At 38.6% G+C, this 20,946-nt stretch overlaps 3 protein-coding genes across 6 annotated transcripts in view; 2 read left to right on the top strand and 1 right to left on the bottom strand.

The window, feature by feature from the left end:
- Positions 1 to 4,349, top strand: part of LOC117304676 (GREB1-like protein) — a 36,977-nt gene extending 32,628 nt beyond the window's left edge. For all 4 annotated transcript variants that reach the window (XM_033789248.1, XM_033789247.1, XM_033789249.1 and 1 more), the window contains 5 exons: positions 447 to 653; positions 1,263 to 1,401; positions 2,003 to 2,234; positions 3,715 to 3,846; positions 4,099 to 4,349. In XM_033789248.1, coding sequence (XP_033645139.1) covers positions 447 to 653; positions 1,263 to 1,401; positions 2,003 to 2,234; positions 3,715 to 3,846; positions 4,099 to 4,265 — 877 coding nt within the window. In that variant the 3' untranslated portion in view covers positions 4,266 to 4,349. The remainder of the gene's footprint in view (positions 1 to 446; positions 654 to 1,262; positions 1,402 to 2,002; positions 2,235 to 3,714; positions 3,847 to 4,098) is intronic.
- A 3,909-nt stretch (positions 4,350 to 8,258) lies between these two features.
- LOC117304679 (cytochrome c oxidase subunit 6C-like) lies at positions 8,259 to 11,467 on the top strand. The gene is made up of 4 exons (XM_033789253.1): positions 8,259 to 8,365; positions 9,578 to 9,699; positions 10,108 to 10,258; positions 10,745 to 11,467. Exons 2-3 carry the CDS (start codon positions 9,585 to 9,587, stop codon positions 10,236 to 10,238), a joined length of 246 nt encoding a protein of 81 aa, XP_033645144.1. The 5' UTR covers positions 8,259 to 8,365; positions 9,578 to 9,584; the 3' UTR covers positions 10,239 to 10,258; positions 10,745 to 11,467.
- LOC117304677 (trimethylguanosine synthase-like) lies at positions 11,237 to 20,669 on the bottom strand. The gene is made up of 11 exons (XM_033789251.1): positions 20,632 to 20,669; positions 19,932 to 20,052; positions 19,034 to 19,502; positions 17,132 to 18,605; positions 16,461 to 16,566; positions 16,192 to 16,272; positions 14,852 to 15,717; positions 13,706 to 13,837; positions 13,044 to 13,257; positions 12,343 to 12,421; positions 11,237 to 12,118 (listed from the first exon to the last, which is right to left on the bottom strand). Exons 2-11 carry the CDS (start codon positions 20,039 to 20,041, stop codon positions 12,011 to 12,013), a joined length of 3,639 nt encoding a protein of 1,212 aa, XP_033645142.1. The 5' UTR covers positions 20,042 to 20,052; positions 20,632 to 20,669; the 3' UTR covers positions 11,237 to 12,010.
- Positions 20,670 to 20,946: the final 277 nt, after the last annotated feature.

Here is a 20,946-nt window from a genome sequence, read left to right on the forward strand (position 1 = left end):
CCAGTGGCGTATCAATGCGCTCAGTATTATAGACTCCCTAGTCTCCTGGAAATGTTCAATTCTTATGTACAACCTCTGACCTTCCAGGAATAGACTCCCTAGTGTCTCATAAATTTGTACTGTTTTCTTATGTACAACATTTGCCCTTCCAGGATAGACTCCCTAGTCTCTAATGTTTAATCCTTCTTATGTATAACCTTTGACCTTCCAGGATAGACTCCCTAGTGTCTCATAAATTTGTACTGTTTTCTTATGTACAACATTTGCCCTTCCAGGATAGACTCCCTAGTCTCTAATGTTTAATCCTTCTTATGTATAACCTTTGACCTTCCAGGATAGACTCCCTAGTGTCTCATAAATTTGTACTGTTTTCTTATGTACAACATTTGCCCTTCCAGGATAGACTCCCTAGTCTCTAATGCTTAATCCTTCCTTTGACCTTCCAGGATAGACTCCCTAGTCTCCTTGAAGGGTTTGATTAGGGAAGTGGAGGCCATCCCTAAGCTATTCAGCTTCGCTATGATAGGATTCCAGCAGTGGTCAGGCAGGTTAAAGGTCATGACCGAGGGTCAACCGTTCTCGCAATGCCATCTGTACAACATGGTGTTTGTGAATCTAGAAGAGACACAGAACGTGCAGTATGATCATCATAGGTTGGTACCCATTGCTGTCATACTAGTTAATCGAGATATACTGAGTAGCCAGTATAGTGGGGCATCCATGTTGCTACTCATTTGAATGTATAACCTTTGGTTTTTATTGCTGATTGTCTTTTAAACGACTGGACACTATTGGTAATTGTCAAAGACCAATCTTCTCACTTGGCGTGTCTCAACATAAACATAAAATAACAAATCTGTAAAAATTTGAGCTCATTGGTCGTCGAAGTTGCAAGATAATAATGAAAGAAAAACGCCCTTGTCACACAAAGTTGTGTGCTTTCAGATGCTTGATTTCAAGACCTCAAATTCTAAATCTGAGGTCTCAAAATCAAATTTGTGGAAAATTACTTCTTTCTCGAAAACTATGTTACTTCAGAGGGAGCCGTTTCTCACAATGTTTTATACTATCAACAGCTCTCCATTACTCGTTCCCAAGTAAGGTTTTATGCTAATAACTATTTTGAGTAATTACCAATAGTGTCCACTGCCTTTAAAAGACAGTAGAGGGAGACAGATTTACTGTTGATTATTACTGAACTCTTTTAGTTTTGCAATTGTTGTCACCTCATTGTCTTCCGTTTTCCTTTGTTGCTATTTCAGGTTTTTCAGTGAGGATATTGATTTCAACCTGAGAGCTCATACTAGCTCTCTCGTTCTATGCCAGCTCAATCGTTTCTCTGTCATGAAGAAGTTCATATCCATTGGCGGAGAGACGGTCAATGTAACACCATGCAGCAAGGTACCAGACTATTGCCATGTTTACACTGTAGAAATAATAATACTACATGTAGCTTCTCACACCCTAAGGAGGGCGTATCAAAGCATTCAGTCTTTTGTCCTGCAAGGTATGTGGAGCTATTCCTTTATAGCATCATGTAATGGTTTACAAGGTGATGTGGCGCAATATGCTGCCAATCAAACCAGAAACACTGGGGCGAACCCCTTCTCTTTACGACAATTGCACTGGGTTCTTTTACATGAATTACACAAAACTCTGGGACCTAGGGCTTTATGTTCCACCCGAAGGATGCAGCAATAATGGGTGCGTTCGATTAGCTTCCCTGGGTCTACCCAGCGGTGCTCACTCGGGTGAGCCCCTGACAAGAGCTAACCAAACGATCACTCACCGCTCTCAAAGTGAAGTCACGGGGGCTGACCCGGGTGAACCCCTGGAATGACGTCAAAGCTATTCGAACGCACCTGGGGCAGACCGGGTCGACCCAGGGAAGCTAAACGAACGCACCCATTGTTAAGTGTCTTGCTTTTAAAGGAATTAAGTGTCACGACTAAGAAGTAGTTTTTATTATTATTATTACTATTATTTTGACTTTGATCTGCAGTTGCCTTCTTCCGGTGCAAGCGGACACAGCAAGGATAAGATCCTGTTCCGTAACTACGTCTCCACCCCAGACAGTGAGGAGCTAGTGCCCCTTATAGCACCACCCCAGTACCTCCTTGAATGTTTCTTGGAGAGTAAGAGTGGAGAGAGGCTCTTCCCTCTGGCTGTTGCTTATCCCGAGAGCCCTGTCCTTCTGGTCGACTGCTACCTCAACTTAGGATCACAGATTGCCGGTAAGATTTCAATGTTACAAAATTAGATTATTGTGTTCTCGATTCTGAAACTTCTCTGTCCGAAAAAGTGGGTTTTTCAATACTTTTTGAAAAAGCTGAAAAGAGACTTTGAGCCCCTCTTTAAATAAGATTGTATAGCAGAATGCCGGAGGGTTATGTATAGACCAATCCGACGCGCATCGGGCGCACAAGAGTGTTGAGCATCGGGCCCGCAAGTGTTGAGCACCGCGCGCCATTTGCTGTAGTGTCTTCAACGCCTAGATTGTGCACAAAAATACACCGCAGTTGGTCATTTTCAATAGAGGGCGCTACCAATTTTGTTTCGTCGGTCTATATGAATGTGCTACATGTTTGATTGTGATATCTGAAATTTTTATATTGTATTTTCTTCGTCCAGAATTTGTGTCTCCTTCCATATTTTCCTGTGCTTTGTATTGTTTAACAATATCACAATGTTTGTTTATGCTGGAACTTTTTCTTATGAGACTCAGACCATACCATCTGCAGCTTTTTCATTTTTGGGAACAGCTGATTTAAAGTTGTTATGAATGTGCCATTATGTTTGATTTGTTTGCATACATTTTGATATTTTAGATTTTGATATCACATTTTGTGTGTTTCCATTATTTGCTGTGTTCTGTATAGATTTGTATATTTGCTTAGAAATTGTTTCATATGATATTGTGATTATGCTTGTCCTGTGTCCTCTTTTGGGGGGGAAACTTGATTTCAAATTTGTTGTACATTTTACACTGCTATCAAAGCCATTGTTGTGGCTTTATTTATTTGTTTTGTTTGTATGACCAAAGACATAACATTCGTCTTTAGACGAGTTGTCGATATTACCATTGTGATTTGTATTGTAACATTTCCTTTTGTTTAGAAGTTAAGATTGAAACAGAGTTATGATCAATCTTAGCTCTTTGTGAAATCGATCCCAGTTCATTTATGTCCCCTCTGTTTACTTGGCCCCCATTCATCGGGTGACATTCATGACAACCCACTTTCCCTTTGGATCTTTGTTCTTGTTGCTTTTTAATACATAAAACGTATATGTGTCACTATTCATAAATGTATTTTAAAACCTTGTTTATATTACATACTTATGCATATTCTGTGCTTTCATTTTTTATCTGATCATGATTTTAATGTTTTTGTTAATATAGTACATATAGGCTAGAAAACTTGCTTACAATTTGTCTAAGTAAGAAGAAAAGCTAATCAAATCCTTCATGTAGGCCTATACTAGGCTTAATTTTAGTCTGGTATTCTGTTTCCACTCAGTAAAATGTATCCATGCTAAGCATGACATCAAGCACTTAACGCATAGAGCCTCTAGGATTAATATATTTTACTATAAAGAAACTTCTCCCTATACATATCATAGTCTATTAGACCTAATTAGCTGAGATGTTTTGCCAACTTCACATCATGATTTTTAATTCACTATGATACTTTCCCCCCCCCTCCTTATTTGCAGTACATTTTGTGAGTTCCAGACCACATTCCATCAACACAACGACAGACAGCTTGATGTTCAGTGGCCTTCTACTCTACATGTGCGATGCATTTGTAGAGAGTAATTTCCTGAAACAGTTCAAGTTTGTAACAGGTCAGATATTTTTAAATTCATTTATTTGCTGGGTTTTTTTTTTTGTGTCCCTAGATTTTTCCCCCTCCATTTTTAAGATTGTATGTATTTTTTGTAAAGATTAAATTTTAATGAGTCGTTGACTATTAAGATGGTGACAAAGAAATCATGAATAATGATTAAATAAATGTTTCCTTCCTCGTATGAAAAAAAGTGCCAGTCACAGTATTGTTAACCAGAATTTGTTCTGTTTCTTTGTAAACTGTTTTGCAGGGGCCAGACTTTGTCTGATAAGTCCAGACAGAAGCACCCTGCGTCGTCAAGTCGTCCGACTAGACCTGGAGGACCGTTGGCGATTCAGGCTCCGAGATGAATTCCAAACGGCAAACAGAACGGAAGATCGTCCACTCTTTCTCCTTACAGGAACATACGGTGACTAATATGCAGCTCTGGGCCCAGTTTCATCACTCAGCTTACCGCAGAATTCTGCGCTTACGATCTCTGCTTACTGTGCAAGCGCAGAATTTCTGCACTAGCTGTGTAAACGAAGAATGCTAGTAATGTGGAGTATTCTGCACGCAAGCAAAAATTCCCTGCTTACTCGTTAAATATGCTTGATGTAAGCCTGGAATTCCCTGCTCCCGTAGGCGTAGACTGGGCCCCTGTCTTTATCTGCAAGGATAAAGACAGGTACCTGCTACTCAGAACCAGTGATTCCTGTTGAATCACGCTTAGAGATATTGAGACTTATCACAAACCCAAACCTATATCAATCGTACACCATACCAGAACTGCCAGCTCTTCCTGGTTCTTCAGAAAGTTCCCTGAAAATAAACCAATCTTTCCATGTTCTGATGAACGGATTTTACGATCTCCTTTATTATGGAAAATCTCCCTGATTATTTGACAAAAACTTCCCGATTGCAAGATGCAAATGTTTGGCAGTCTGCCATGCAAGCCCCAGTTCTTTCATTGTGCTAACAAAATCGACCCCTAAATGAGGTCAGATGAAAACAAATTGTATGTTGTGATTTCCTGTTTTATGTTGAAGAACAAGTTTAAAACTGTGTGTGCGTTTTGTAAATAAAACAATTGGTTGTCAAAACTACCAAACTAAATTTGATATAATGGGACTTTATTATTTTTATGCCTTGAACTGTATGGCCTTAAGTCACACACATATTTAACTTTTTTCAATCCACTGTAACTAATATTACTATTTTTTAATGAAGTTATTGTTCAATATATCGACCGCCCCCTCCCCCATTGACGAATGATACCTCTTATTTTTAATTTAGCATATCATATCTTAACTGTATTTTTGGACATGATAACAAATGTGAATATATAAAAAGTGAAATGTATTTCTTGTCAGGTATAACAGAGAGGTTTAGGTACGTGTATTTTAAAGTGCAAGACATATTGATATGTCGCTCACATTCACATTGGTGTAACTGGACACTTCAGAAATGAAAAAAGAAAACATATCACTGTTCACCGTGTAACAGGCATGCAACTTTTCAGCTGATCAGCTAATTTCCTCTTTTTCTTTCAAAACAGTGCCATAGAAAACTCAAAAACACTGTACAAAAGTTACGTGTGAAAGGTCATTTCCTCTCTTTTTTTTTTGCAATTAGAAAGTTGCATGTCTGATGTTAATATAGTGTCTTGGTATTAGTAAAATGTTAGTTAATTAAAATGTTTGTAACCAGACTGGGCACAAATGTTTTCGATTGTACAACAAGGCATACCTGTGTAGAAGGACATAGGAGGCAATGAACCATGTTGCCCTGGGTTGGCCATTGTGCAGCTTTAAAAGTTTCCTATAGACTTTAAGATTTTTCAATGGAAGTTCTCCTTGCATAAATAAAGTGGCCTTGCCCTTTTTAAGATGGAATTCCAGGCCTGATACCTAAAACCTCAAGCTATAACTACTTTGGTATTTCTATACCTCATCTATACCAAGTCTATCCATAGCATTGCTTTATACAAAACCCTTGGGTTGTAGCTTAGTTAGGTTGCATTTTTGTACTCATATGTACCCAGTCTACCATGAGCACTGCCTACCTGAATGTCTAGTTATACCCGATTGGGTAACTCTATACCCAGTCTACACATAGCATTGTATACTTGACACTCTTGTTATACCTACTTGATTGTACCTGTACCCAGTTTATACCTAGTATATCCTGAGTATACCTGAATGTCTAGTTACACCTACTTAGGTAGATCTATCTGTACCCAGTCAACCCATTGGTAGCCCAGGATATCCCAGAACACCTTGATAAGTAAATTACAAAATATAGCATTTTATAACTTTGGCAGGGAAAAATATAGTTTATACATGCATACCTAATTGAAGTATTAGAAATCAAAGAAAATGTGAACATTTAAAAATATAATCTTTCATTTTGATTAACCCTCTGTTGTTTCGAGAGAGGAAATGCAAAGCTTTTTGGGTTTCTTAAGAAAAATCACTTTTTTTTTTCTAATGAGCTTTATTGCCAGTAACAGAACAAATGTTTTACATTTGTTTACACTAAAAATTATCACCAAAGCAACTGATTATAATTTTTAATATCCGATCAGAAGAGAACAATTTGTTAAAAATGTAGGTAAAATAACTTTGTTATGATATCTGATGTTCATAGTTTAGAACAAAAATATCAAAAAACAATCCATATTTGTTTTTCAAACTATTGAGTGAGTATTTATTTTTTTTTAAGTGAAAAAGTGCAAAAATAATGACCCAAATATTATGCTTTCAAAAAACTTTTCACTTTGTTCTGTGGGGTTTCCATATGACTTGGGAAGCTCCTGAGTTTACAGTGCTTATCGCGCAAGTTTGTTCTTTGCAGTGCAAAGTGGTCTTAGACACGTTGAACATAGCAAGTAGCCCTAGTTTATTCAAACTTGCATATTTATCTAAATTATTCTCATATCAAAATATAGAAATGCAAACGGGAGTACGGTTCATTGATGCTTAAGTCTTAAAGAACAATTTACTGATCCTGAACAAAATATCACACAGTTAAACAATTAAATTATTGTTTATTGTTTCACGTAGTATTTATCTAGTATTTATTGGAGTCACTCTGCATGCTAGAAAAAGCTTTCATATTTTAGAAAATCAAAGATAAATTTAATCTAAAAAAAAACCCCAAATAATAATAATGTGCATTAGTTTCATGTGAAGAAAGATTGTATTGTAAACTTGGGTGTGATCTCTGGCTATACGGCAGTTACAGGTTGAATGGCTTCTGACTGGCATTCTTGGATATTGACCGAATGAGGAGATCGCAAACATTAGGGCTGGATAGCACAGTTGGTAGAGTGCTTGCACGTTAATCCAGAGTTTGCATGTTCAAATCCCGCTCTTGTCAATTTGTCCTTGCTCAACCCATTTAATGAAGAGGGGGAAAGTAACAAAGCTGTAACAATTTATTGTCTGTTTTTTTTAACCCTGAGAAACTTAAAATTTAAATAGAACAGAAAAGCCAAGTTAAGAGGCGAGAATCCTCTTTTTTTTTGTAAGCAAAACAAAGATGTAACTGTCCCCAAGAGTTGTAAAACTTGACAATGAGTAGTAGGATATGTAAGACGTTTTAACCGGTATCTTTATGTAAATAAAATCTACCTTGTACACATTGCCAGGTATACAACCTGTCGGTAAAAACATTTTGTTTGATCTTAGTTTTGTGGTATTTAGTTATCAAATACTCCAATAGACCGTATTGAATATGACGTCACCGTTCAAATATCTGCGAGCGTGTGCGTGTGTGTGTGCGTGCTTGTGCCATAGAAATCAAACCGGGAACATTGGAGTTTCAGCTTTGAGGGGCAAGGCCATTTCCATTTCAAAGGACACTTCCATTGGAAAGTCTTTGAGCCTATATGGGAAACTTTTGAAGGGCAAGACCAGGGCAACAGAGGCGTGGCCTCCCGGCAGCCATGATTCCAGGCTGGCAAATCCCTTCCCTAAGCGCCAAGTATAATATAGCTGGGCTCTTAATGTACATGTCACAACTCATGGGACCTATGGCTTAACGTCCCATTCTTAGGACGAAGCAATAATGGTGAAGTGTATGCTTTGGGACACAAATGTCAAGACGACCGGGACTCGAACCCACACTCTACTGATCAGAAACACCAGAGCTTAAGTAAGGTGTGTTTGACCATACATCCATGCCACAACCGACATTTTTCAACGTTTTTTGTATGGTGTGTTTTATTGAAATCTTGGGGATGAGAATGAAGGAAACGATAAGACATCATCAACTTTATGACCCCCCCCCCCACCCCTCTAGAGCACCGCCTACTTTAGGTAACCATTTTGAGCAAGGCATTTTCAACCTCGTTCACCTAAACGAAGCGCACGTACGCACCATACGGTACTGCTTTTAGCACAATTGTTTCGTTCGCCCCCGCTGTTATTTCGATCGTGTTTGCTGCGTCGAGCTATCGAGTGACCTGTGAAAAAAGGTTGTGCCACTGAAGGTAGCCATCTTTAAATAAAAAAGTTGTGAGGACCATTTACACGGTAAGAATACCATATTTAACTGTTTGTTTAAACTACTTTACATTATGTTTTATCTACATTAAAAATAAATACTACAGAGATTATAATACATTTCTTTATAGCAGATAAACAATGAATTATGAAAGCAATACAGTTGTTGTAAATGTCATGTTTTTGTGTGAACTAAATTTGCCGGCGTTTCTCTGTTGCGTTCGATCGAATCATGGAGGGTCAATTACCTCGGGTAGAACCCATGATCGAATGAATCGAGTCCAAGTTTCTCTGGGAACTTAAAGTAAAAAATCAACATTACATTTACAATACAATACTCAACAAAACCTTGTTTTTGTTGTTTTTACATTTGGCTACTATCAAGAGTCAAGTCAAGTTTAATAATAATAGACATGAATGAAGAAAGAAGAGGGAGTAGGCCGAATTGGTTCTGTGAAGTCTAAAGAAAAAGACATGAAGAAAGACCTCTCTGTAATCATGGAGCTAGTGTGTAAAAACTAAATTATTGTTAATTGGTGAGTTAAGTAGTTAAATAAGCATGATTAGTGTTATTGTTTGTTTTATTTTAGTCTACTTATTAGTATTAAACATGATAGAATAACCATAAATTAAGTCTACACTTTACTTGGTCCTTGGATTTTTGGAAGAAGAATAGATTGAAAAATTGAATGATAGCGATAGATATTCCTAGCCCTTCTTAAACTAAAAAGTTTTTTTAAGGACCTTTTGTAGATCAAGCTTTTGGCCATGCCATGAATCCATACTCACTTTGTGAATGAAGATGTTTTTTCTAATATAATTTACCTAAGTTTACAAGTTTCAGATTTATTAGTCTCAAGTAGGGTCGCGTATTAAAATCCGTTGAACGTGCTAAAATAATATTCGTCTCATCTGCATGCACTGAGAGTAGAGACAAAACTTTCTCTGGTGAAATTGTTTTACTTGTTTCTCAAAACTGCAACACCTCCGCAAGTAATATTTACCTCAGCAAGTATTTTACTGCTGGCTTTAAAGTTTATAAACTGAAGAATTGGTGGGCAGTTTAAATTAAAATACTTTGCGGCCACCTTTGAAAGAAATAAAAAATAAAAAGGCCCTCATCCTCCTCTTTTTGGAAAAACACGAACGATCAACTGGTGTTTTTTTATTACTTGGCCCTACTCCTAGAACTCTTGAGGTTCGATCCGCCATCCTAATCATTAATATTATTTGATCTTGTAGTATCATCATGGCAGCACTACCAAGACCTCAGATGAGAGGCTTACTAAACTCCCATCTTAAGAAACATTTCGTCATTGGAGCAGCCCTATCAGTCGTTGGTGCTGCAATGGTCAAATACTTTGGTAAGAAAACTCTTCATAGAGACTCGGGGGGATTTAACTTATGAAGCTGTTTAGCAGAAAGTACTGCTTAGCAAATTTATTTGTTAAGCAAAAAACCAGTGGGGTACCAGATGCAATAATGTTAACTTTAGGGAGTTTTAGCTGGGAACCTGTTTCTGCTAAGCAAGATTTTTCTACGCTTAATAATATTCGTGCTCACATGCTTAATAAGGTCCTGGCTAGCCAAGGTTGTATTGCACACCTCCAACATATACAACATGATGGAGTCCAGGGTATGAAGGTCCCATATCTTTGTGAACAAATTAATACAAGACTTTTTTTCTGGATTCCATACACAATACTAAGAACATTAAGGCAATTTGCATTTTGTTTATTTGACTGACCGGTATTCATTTGTCATTGTTTCAGTGTATGACTGGAGGAAGAACAAATACGCCGAGTTCTACAAGACGTTCGACGTGCAGAAGGATTTTGAGAGAATGAGAGAGCTAGGAGTGTTCCACTCTGTCCGTCCACTCAGCGAGGCAGCCGATGAATAGACTTCTCTAGAAATTAATAGGTTCGTTCTCTAGGGCAAAGTAAGCACTGATAAAACTCCCAAAAGGACTCACTGATTATAAATTTTATAATTTTCAAAAGATTGAAATATTGTTTAAATATTACTGAACAACTTCATAACAAATACTACCAGGCATGATACTTCACGGAGGCATCGAAGGTGATTGCCTCCCTGCCCCTTGGTCATTGCCTTGGTGCCCTTAAAATGCTCCAGGAGAAATTTACCTCATAGGGTGCCCTTTACCAAGGAGAAAATGCCTTGGTGCCCTTGCCCTTTCAAAACAGAGTACACAAGCATGCACTACCCTGCCTGAACTTGCTCATCCTTCGCCCTCAGCTGGCGCAGATATTAGGCGCTTGCCCTGAAAGCGTATAATGGTGACTGTAAGCGCTGAATGCGGCAGTAAGCAGAGCCATGAAATTGGGCCCTTATGGACAGACAATACCCACAAGTAACGGCAATATTTCTTTCTCTCTTTCTTTGCAGGTTTTCTTCATTTATGTTTGGTTTGGTTTTGAAAGAAGAGAAGCAGGCATTGTGATAGTTTACAAGGACCGAGAGCGTTGGCCGTGTTTATATCGAGTCTCCACCAGGGATGGATTGATTTGAAACATAATTGAAAACAGCAACGACGTCATAAACATGTTTAAAGGGTTCTATGCAATGTTGATAAATAAGTAACATTCGGGGGATTGGCATGGCGAAATGCAATTCCAGGTTAACCCATGCCCAGCTATCGGATTGACCATGTCACATGGTAGAAATGACAGTATTCCAAGAAAGTACAACTTGTCAGTCAGAAATTAAAGAAATTTATTCATTTATTTCAAAGCTTCACAAATCAATTATACAAAACAAAATTAACAAACCAATGTGTTACAAATCTATTAAGGGTTGACGTATTAAACAACAAAACACTTGATTAAATCAGGGTTGAAATCCAACAAAACATTGAATGCTTACATTACATGTATTTTGAACATCTGACTTTTTGATTCAGGTTCATTATTGTGAAAGTATTTAAGCTAAGGCAAAATCTGTTTGAAGCCCTGAAAATTTGCTGTGTTTGGACCATAAATTCATTTTCAAGTTTATTGACGTCATCAAATCTTGTAATGACCATTATAATACATATGGTTTTCAGTTGCATGTTACATAATTTATGTTTGAAAAAGAATGTTTGAATAAATTAGATTTTAAAAACAGAAACTGACTTATCTGCAGGTGTTATTTCATTTATAAACATTTAATTGAAAATTCCATGTAATGATAAACCTTGTTTTACAGGAACATGTATTACAGTTTACTATGATAAACCATGCTACAAACTAAACGTCACATTTGCCATGGTCTAACTCTATGGAATGCGCTTGCAATCATCAATCTCTGCTTTCAGGGTTAGCAACAATGTTAAGTCAATTGAAGAGAACATCAGCCTGTACCAGCACTTGTTTATTTCATGGCGATGGAATTCTGTGTTTAATTTTGTAAGCTATTAGTAAGAATTTCACAGTAAGCAACACTATCAGACTTGGATGTAAACAACAGTGTTGATTTTTTTTTAAACAATCTAACCAATCATGGAAGGAATTCTGTTTAATTGAAAGTTTGCAGAAAATCTATTATCACGATCGTTAGCACGATTGAATGTTTTACCAACATTCGGCCGTCCCTGCAAACCAGCGCAGTTTATCAACAACAGAAAGGTCTATTGGTCTTATCAGAAATTGTTTCTAATTGTAGACAATGACTTTATCCATGTACAAGTTCCCCGTAGTATGCGGTAACCGTCTTGATTTTCTTGTTTAAGAAGTTCTGTTCCACCTCCATTCGTCCCCCTGGACCAGCAAAAGAAGCTAACTGCAGAGGCAGAGAGAAAGAAACAAGATGGAACTTATAGTATTAAGTTTTATAATCAATATCACCATAAATCTCAAGATTTTGACTTTGTGTTGCCCCATTAATTTCATCTCTGTTTCCCTTGGTTGTAATGGAACTTCTCTCAAACAAGACTTGACTATACAGCAAACTTTCACCCTAAAACCCCAAGAGTTTAAATGTAGAAGGACAATAACTAATCTTACCTGATCTATGTCAGCGTTTCTTGGGACAAAGAACGCGATATTCTCTGTAATCTGTTTTGTCTTCTCAAACAAAAGGAACGTGTTTTACAAGTTAAGGAAAGGTATTCCAGAGTTTTCAATGACACGGCTGTACACAGGCCTTCCTGCAATCTAGTATACTGAAGTTTAAAACTAAGAGTGGATTTGTGGCAAGTGCAGGACTCGAACCTGAAGAGGGCCATACAAAAACAAACAACTTTTTGTTATGTTATATTCCTGCTAATGAAACCAATGTCTCATAAGTGAAATTGATCACATAAGTGAACCAGAAACACTGGTTAGCCCTACTCTTCCACAATAAGTGTGCTGGGTTCTTTCAAGTGCACTACCAATGGGAGACTTTCTGGGACGATAGAAGGCAGCAGACTTACCGGGTAAATCCATTGTTCTCAGAATTATGCGCATGTTCAGAACTACGTAAACAATGGAAATTTACCCAGTATGTCTGCTGCCACCTAGTGTTGGAAAGTCTCCTATTCTAGTACACATAGCGTAGGGCTTTATGTCCCATCGAAAGGACAAAGCAATTATCGTAACCTATCCAATGACACATGTGTCAACACCTGGGCTCGAAACCCCAATCTGTTGATCAGAAACACCAGAGCTTGAGTCCGATACTCGGCCACGACACGCATAAAAATAAGAACTATTTTAAAGGATATGCATCAATGTCCATTTTGGTCACATCATACACCTCTGCCTGCAAATAGTCCGGTCCACCCCAGGGAGGGCTCAAGAATACCACATCAGCCTTCAAGCGATCAGCCAACAGAAAGTAGTCCCCCTGAATGAACTCGATGCGGTCTGCGACGCCGTAGATGCGAGCGTTATGGCGCGCACACTCTATCTTGGCTGGGTCGATGTCAATTCCTATCACTGTCAATGGAAAAAGTCAAAAACAAAGTAACAGTAGAAAACACAGTTAGCCTGGCTATGAATGTGCACAACATCGCTCACTGAAAATTATTTTTCATTGTCACAACAAAAACTGACCAAGTGCCAAGGTCAGACATATACAATTTTTTTTATGTCTTCTGAAAGCGCCTATATCGTAAATGTACTATCTTTTTTTGTACTAAAAAATTAAATCAATCGTACATGTACAACCCATAATGAACATGTCATCACAAGAGGGCAGTATCACTCAAGAATTCTTATTGACTTTGTGGTTTGAACCAAGGCAACACAAATCAGCAATATTGGTTAGAAAGGCTCATTTGTTTAGTTGTAAAATACAGAACTTCAAAACGCAAACAAAAAGCGGGCACTGAACGAGTTGAGTTTAATAATAAAAACAAAAATATTTTCTCGAAATATTGTGTACCTCTCTCGCATGTGAAGGCCAATTGTATTGTGTTCCCTCCGACACCACAGAATGCATCAATAACTAGATCAGAGCGACATCGCTTAGCCTGGTGCCTGGCAATCTTCTCTGGGGTCACTGAGTACCAACCCTCTGTAATTGGGAATCAAATGACAATTGGGTAGAACATTTCAATTGGATAGAACAGAGTACCAAAACTTCAATTGGGTAGAACATTTCAATTGGATAGAACAGAGTACCAAAACTTCAATTGGGTAGAACATTTCAATTGGATAGAACAGAGTACCAAAACTTCAATTGGGTAGAACATTTCAATTGGGTAGGACACAGTACCAACACTTCAATTGGGTAGAACATTTCAATTGGATAGAACAGAGTACCAAAACTTCAATTGGGTAGAACATTTCAATTGGATAGAACAGAGTACCAACACTTCAATTGGGTAGAACATTTCAATTGGATAGAACAGAGTACCAAAACTTCAATTGGGTAGAACATTTCAATTGGGTAGAACCTACCGCCATTTCTACCTCCACGGTAGAACAGAGTATCAACCCTCTGTAATTGGGTAGAAACTTTCAATTGGGTAGACAATTTCAATTGGGTAAACAGACAATTTCAAACAGTCGCTGCAAAAAAATGGTTAATGGAGTCTTCTCAAAAGGCGAAAAAAGGAAATTTTAGAAAAACACAAAAGTTAATTAACATTTGAACTTCTTTGCATTGTGTTTGAAAGAAAAAAGGATTCTACATCTGATAATAATGTGCACTGTATAGGACTGCTACATGAGATAGTATTTCAACAGGCCTTGCTCTTAAGCTTTTTGAAAAGTAGCCCACTAGTAAACTACATAACCTACCCGTGGAAGTTTTAGTAGCCCCCTTGTTAAGCATGTCATGTCGACATAAATGTATCGTTCTGATTTATGGTTTTCTAAAATTGTTATCCACATCTGAAAATGAAGAAACATGCATTCTAAACGAGAGATTGCAGTGTTCAGTAGCCCACAGGGCAAGTTAAAAAGCGGCATTTACTAGCCTACAGCAGTTTTTACTAGACAAAGTACGCAAGGCTTGTGTTAAGATTTAGCCTTGACTAATACTTTCATTTATTATTTGTAACATTGAATGGTAACGCTAGACTACCTTGATCCATCTTGATCCCATGGTCAAATCTCGAGAAGAGTCGATACCGTTGCACCCAGTACTTCATCATCTCAGGATTATTGCTAATCTCAGGATACTCCTTCAATCTTGCATCTTTAGACCCCTTCGCTGACTTCTTACCCCCACGTTGACAATCTTGTACAATCTTCTTGGTGAGCTTCTCGTCTTTGATTTCCGTTTTAGAATGCTGTTTCTCATCAGACATTCTGTTCTCAGGAATTTCAATCTGTGGTGGAAATGATGACGCATCGCTTTCCAGTTCAAGACACTCTGGTTGCTGTGGCAACACACTGCTAACCTGACCACATCCAGTGGCTGGTAGCGACGTGTTATCCGATTCTCTTTCACAACTGTCTTGTTTCTGTGGTGACACACACTCAGAATTCTTTTCCAGCTCCTCTATCGGACAAGAAGACCCTTCTGCCGCCTCTCCCAAAGATTCCTCAGCATCCGAACCTTCATCTTTCATCGTTGATTTTGATTCTGAACATCGCTGAGCATCAGAATTTGAATCCGTCTCTTGTAACGCCGTCTCCTTAACATCGTTTGCATTTTCCTCTTCCGCATCACAATTCTCATCCTCATCTTTGTTAATCAAACTAAGAAAGTCCTTCACCCTGCCCAGCTTCTTGCTCTCCGAGACTTTTGGGACCTTCAATGACCTCCCTGTAACCTTTGACCTCTGAACATCCGGGTCATCATTACTGACCTCCTCCTCATTATCATCATCATCAAACCAGACATGCATTGCTCTTTTCCTCATGTTGAGTGACTTAGACTTCCTCTGGGCATCCTTGCGGAGGTAGCAGATTTTGACCGAAGAAAAGTCTAGCAGATCCTGTGGTCTTGTGTAAAGAGAAAAAAACACTTTTCTTCAAAAAATTCAAAACATCTCGATTGAAAAATGTTGTTTAATTCAGGCCTGCCTGTTCAGCCTGTTTTATTCTAAATTACATTTCAATGAATCAAATTAAAATAAGTTTGATTTTCTTTTTCCATGTGCTCGATAAACAAAGATTATTTACCATCACTAAAAAAAAACCTAAATAATATTCATGATCTCGACAGCTCGATGAAAATATTACATGAATTAAATTTTTGATGGGTAGCACCCGCTGCCAAATACAGGATTCAAACTGGCTTATCGCTATGGAGCATGTTTAGTGGTCAAGTGCCTGCTCTAAACTGCAAGTTCGAATCTGAGTAGCCTGTGTTTTTTTCCCAGAACCCCAAAACACAGTGCTAAGCACACTTCAGAGATGGGCTAAAACCAAAATAATATGCAAAACTTTTGTTAAAATCAGCAGAAACCTTCTTACTTGCTAGATGAGGGATTTGAACTCAGTCCAAGCTGTGCTAAGATTTCTCTCTCACCGTCTTCCTCTGCGTCTAACTCGTGGCTATCGAACGAAAAAATTGAAACACAGTTTTAATAAATTCTCACGATTATATTAAAGGCAAAGTATACCTTTGGTTTTTTCAACCGTTCACTTGTTTTACCCCATGTGTTTCATGGAGCTTCGAGGAACAGTTTTATCAGTGCTAATTTCTTGATATCTGAAGAAAATAAGACCAATGTTTAATTTACCCTCGTTTAATTTTTGTAGGTCGCTCATCTGGTGGGTCTTCATCATCCCCTGCTTGCCTGTTGCCATCACCCCGACCACCAACTGGCAATCCACTGCTGGATGACCCTACACAATAAATATTTCATGATGTATAAATTTATCTATAGTTGATTTTTCTATCAGCAGTTAAAAAGCTAACAATTTTTTTCTTATTGAAAAGTACCACAAATTATTGGTCATAAAAACTTAATCTTACTTTGTAACTCTCCTACTGTGTGTCTGACCAATCAATATCATCCAAGAATGATAGATAAACTACATTAATGATTATGTTGCCTGCAATCACAATACTATGTGGTGAAAGCATCAACACGATAAAAAGTCAACCCTCCTACTGTCTGACCATTCAATATCACCTACAGTGGTTTTGAATGATAGACAAACTATGCCAGCCTACAATATACTGTCACATGGTGAATGCAACAACACAGTAAACAGTCAACCCTCCTACTGTTTGACTATTCAATATCATATCCATTGTGGTTTTAGAGTGCAAGATAAACAATGCCAGCCTGCAATATGATATCATGGGATAAATGCCTCCACAGGATATACAGTCATGCTACAATGCAAATGAATGATACCCAAATGGCTTATCAACCTGCTGAAAAATTGCACCAAAAGTGCATACCTGCAGTTTGTGAGACACTATCTCCACTTCCGTTGCCACTCTGTTGTTGTTTCTTTTGATCTGGACTCCCATTTGAAGGTTCGTCTCCAGAGTCAACCTCACCATGGTCTTCTTCACCACTTTTATCACCACCTACCCACCTTGAAGATGTTGTATCACCCACCACATCGCCATCACCATCCCCAAACTCACCACTGTGAACTTCTGCAGAGATTGTCAGGCGATCGAGGGACTTTCCAACAGAGTGACACATATGCTTGCCTTCGGAATCTATTTCAACAAGTCCTTGATCACTACATTCGGCATCTCTCTGAGGCTGGTCAAAGTTATCACATGGTAGTTTGTCCAATTTTGATTGGCCAATAGATTCGTCCAATGAATAACCTACTCCGAGAGTATTCTCGTCTGAATTTGATTGGCTGTTACTTTCTGCACATGAACCATCACTTTGTAGCGACTGTTGTGATTGGTCGGCTATTTCGGATGAGCTCTTTTCTGATTGGTTCAATTCTTTGTCTAGTACCCCAGCTCCATCACACTCATAATGTTCATTACCTAAGACAGTAGAATGGTAATACTGGTGATAGTACCAGTATACCTCTGCACAGTGTTCATCCCACAATCGGCTCCAGTCTGCACCCCACTCTCTGGGTGTACTGTCTACCACACCAATCTCATCCAAAGCAGATGCCCTCTCCACCCCTACCTCTGTCCCCTCTAGAAAGTTTTCAGTTACTGGAGATGTTTTCATTGTACCTTCATCTCCTACAGTTGGTTTTGCAAGAGGTGAGCAAATACATTTGCCCATTGCCAAACTGTCAGCAGTATCTTGAGAGTGTAGGTCAGGTTGCAAGACAAGTTCTGCTGAAACTGTTTCCGGAAGTGAACCTTGTTCTACTCCACTAGCTAACTTACTTGCCTCACTGGGTTGACCTAAAATGTCTTCACTGTGAGGTGCTAATACAGAATCTGTCTTCATGTTTGCTTCTGGTCTTGGCAGTGCATCAACTACATGAGGAATATCTTGTGTACAAGAAATACATAGCTTAGGAATATCACTCCTATCATCTGTGCAGTTGGTTTTTCCATCGTGTACTTGATGACGGTCCAGTGGAGTTCCAGATTCAGCTTGGTCTGGATATTTCTGCAGCCAGTTTTCCCACAGAAGATTTTCTCCATACATCTTCCAATACTCCTCCCAACCATTGTCATGGTTACCATTGCCATGGCAACACTGTTCATCCACTGATGTCACAGCTGCCCAGTTGCTAGGCAACGGTGCTTCTTGGCTATGCTGATTGACGTCAGCCACTTCGGATCCGCCCTTGTGGTGCAGTGCATCTTGGGATACGCGCTTCTTTGATGCATGCTGGGAAAGGATGATGTCTTCAGCCCAAACTTGTTGCTTCTTCTTTTTCTTATTCTTGTTCCGTTGTTTATTGCGGTGCTTGGCTCTAGGCACAAAGTCCTCATCCTGTGAAGGGAATAAGTAAAGGTCTATTAGAATCCCTCGTCCAGCCACCTTGCTTGGAGTCTTTCTGAATCTATCAAAATCCAACAGTATGTGGTGACTTCAAAATTACCCCCGTGGACTCCAATTGGACTATTGTAGGGTGTCATGGCAGTTCTGGTGGTTAAGTCATCACAGTGTGGGTTCGAATCCCGGTCATGGCACTTGTGTTCTTGAGCAAGATGCTTCACACTATAATTGCTTCTCTTCACCCAGGGACATAAATGGGTACCTGTGAGGGCAGAGGTTGTCTTGATGTGTATGAAAAGTCTTTTGAGCCCTATGGCAGCTCAGGGCTGTATACTCCCCAGGGAGCTGAGAAAGATTAAAGGAATGTTATCGCCCAAAGACAATGGGGGAGGGGGGGGGCACAAGAGAACAGGAGGACTTACCTCATCCAGGTCTCGAGGTGATCTTACAAAGCTGAGAGGGAGCCCCATTCCTTGCATCAACGTCTCCTCTGATTCAAACTCGCCCTGGAATGGCAAGCTCGGCTTAGCGTAAGGGTTCTTGACTATTCTGCCAACTTTTATCTGGACGTCACTTCCATGCTGACTTGACAAGCTGTTTTGTTTTACATCTATGGTAGTCTCATTAGTGATGTCATTTTCATCATCTAATGAATATGCATGATCTTTACACGGCCTTGGAATCTCATTGGGTACTGGATGGTTGACATCATCAAATGTTGACTCTGATTGGTTGAAACTACGGCTGGGATCCAACGCTGCATCTGATTGGTTGGTTTGGAGAGTGGCAGGTGGATTGGCTGATCCTGATTGGCTTGAATCTAAACTTAAAGCAGATTCTTTGATGTTTTCCGGCTTACCATAGAGACCCCATTCATACAGCTTAGAATCACTGTCAAGAAAAAATAGCATTCAAATGGTTGTCGTTATAATCGTAATATTTTCATTTGTAGTGTAGTGGTAAAACAGAGTAGTTGGAGACTGAATTACGGTAAGAATTTATAATTTGTAACAATTTTTGAGATTGCGGAGTAGATTTTCTGTCGCCCCCAGGGCTAATGAGAGTTTAAAGGACACATAGAGCCCAATTTTGGCGAGGAAAGAAAGAAAGAAAAAAAGAGATTTGCGTTGCCAAAATTAAAACTTTATAGAAAAACCAGAAAAAAGCACACTTGTTATTGTCGTGAGAGATGTCAACCTATGAGGTTACGGGAGACGATAGCGGAACGAAACCGCATAGTTCTAGGAGTAGGGTCATCTATGCCTTAAATGTTGCCTGTGGTCGTTTATTGTGGTTATATGAGCAAGAAGTCATAGCTACCTGCAGAATGCCCTTGTGCACCTGACAGACACTTGAGGGCGCTGTTCATTTGCAGTTGGTGGCATGTTGAATCGAAGTTCTGCAATGCACTGAATGTGATGATCGGCCATCTGAAACAATCCTATAAAAAGTTGAACAAAATGAGAAAGCATTGGAGTATCAAGATGTATCCAATAAGTTGATAGAAATCACACACTCTCTCAATAACTCGATTTGCCAATATCTTTCCAAAATATTCGTTTTATGACTCGACGGAGTAGCAAATCAGAGAAAGTATTTGATTCGCTTCTATTTCTATTCTAAATTTAATTATTTATTTTAAATTCAACATGTTCAACTTCAATTATCACATTCACAATTCGCTAAGTTTTGGTTCTTACTTTGGGTGGTTTTGTTTAAGCATGTTTAAGATAAGGTTATCCTATAGCTATAGTATATTAAGTACTGACAATGATAATGATAAACGTATGAGAAACGTACAAACACAACGTACAAATACAATGCATGTTCAATTTGTAAACATGGAAATGTCAACAAAGTCACGGTATTATTGACTGCAAAATCATCCAAGATCACCTTACAAAATACGATCTTTGGTACCAACGTAATCCATGTACTTTAAACTACATATAAAGCAACTCCGATCTCAACGTTAAAGCTTAAAAAACCCTCAAATTGTTAAAAAAAGTTCCGTACTTACTTCGTCCGATTACTCTAACTTGCAGACACACACGTGTTGTTTACGTTACCGGTAATCTTAAATAGCGCCCTCTGTTGACCACAAACTGCTTGCATTTTCCGAGTAATTATTGCAGTGTTGCGAATCGTGCAACCGCACTTCTCGCTTGGTCCATGCTCAAGCAATATTATTATAGATCTCAATAAAATCACTGTTTAATCAAACTATTCATCTGTAATTACGATTAAGCCATCTGTAATAACGAGAAAGTAATCCATGCTTTTGTAAAACGTACCTTCATAATAAAGGAATTAGTCAGTAATTACAATTAATAAT

The sequence above is a fragment of the Asterias rubens genome, chromosome 21 (assembly GCF_902459465.1).
Source record: "Asterias rubens chromosome 21, eAstRub1.3, whole genome shotgun sequence".
NCBI classification, from domain to species: Eukaryota; Metazoa; Echinodermata; class Asteroidea; order Forcipulatida; family Asteriidae; genus Asterias; species Asterias rubens.

Excerpts from the sequence above, each read along its gene's own strand:
- LOC117304679 (XM_033789253.1), top strand. The coding sequence starts at position 9,585 with ATGGCAGCACTACCAAGACCTCAGATGAGAGGCTTACTAAACTCCCAT. Across the intron at positions 9,700-10,107 it reads TGCAATGGTCAAATACTTTG|TGTATGACTGGAGGAAGAAC; the intron begins GTAAGAAAACTC and ends TCATTGTTTCAG.
- LOC117304677 (XM_033789251.1), bottom strand. The coding sequence starts at position 20,041 with ATGGCCGATCATCACATTCAGTGCATTGCAGAACTTCGATTCAACATG. Across the intron at positions 19,503-19,931 it reads TGCACAAGGGCATTCTGCAG|TGATTCTAAGCTGTATGAAT; the intron begins GTAGCTATGACT and ends TTTTCTTGACAG. Across the intron at positions 13,258-13,705 it reads GGCCTTCACATGCGAGAGAG|TGATAGGAATTGACATCGAC; the intron begins GTACACAATATT and ends TTCCATTGACAG.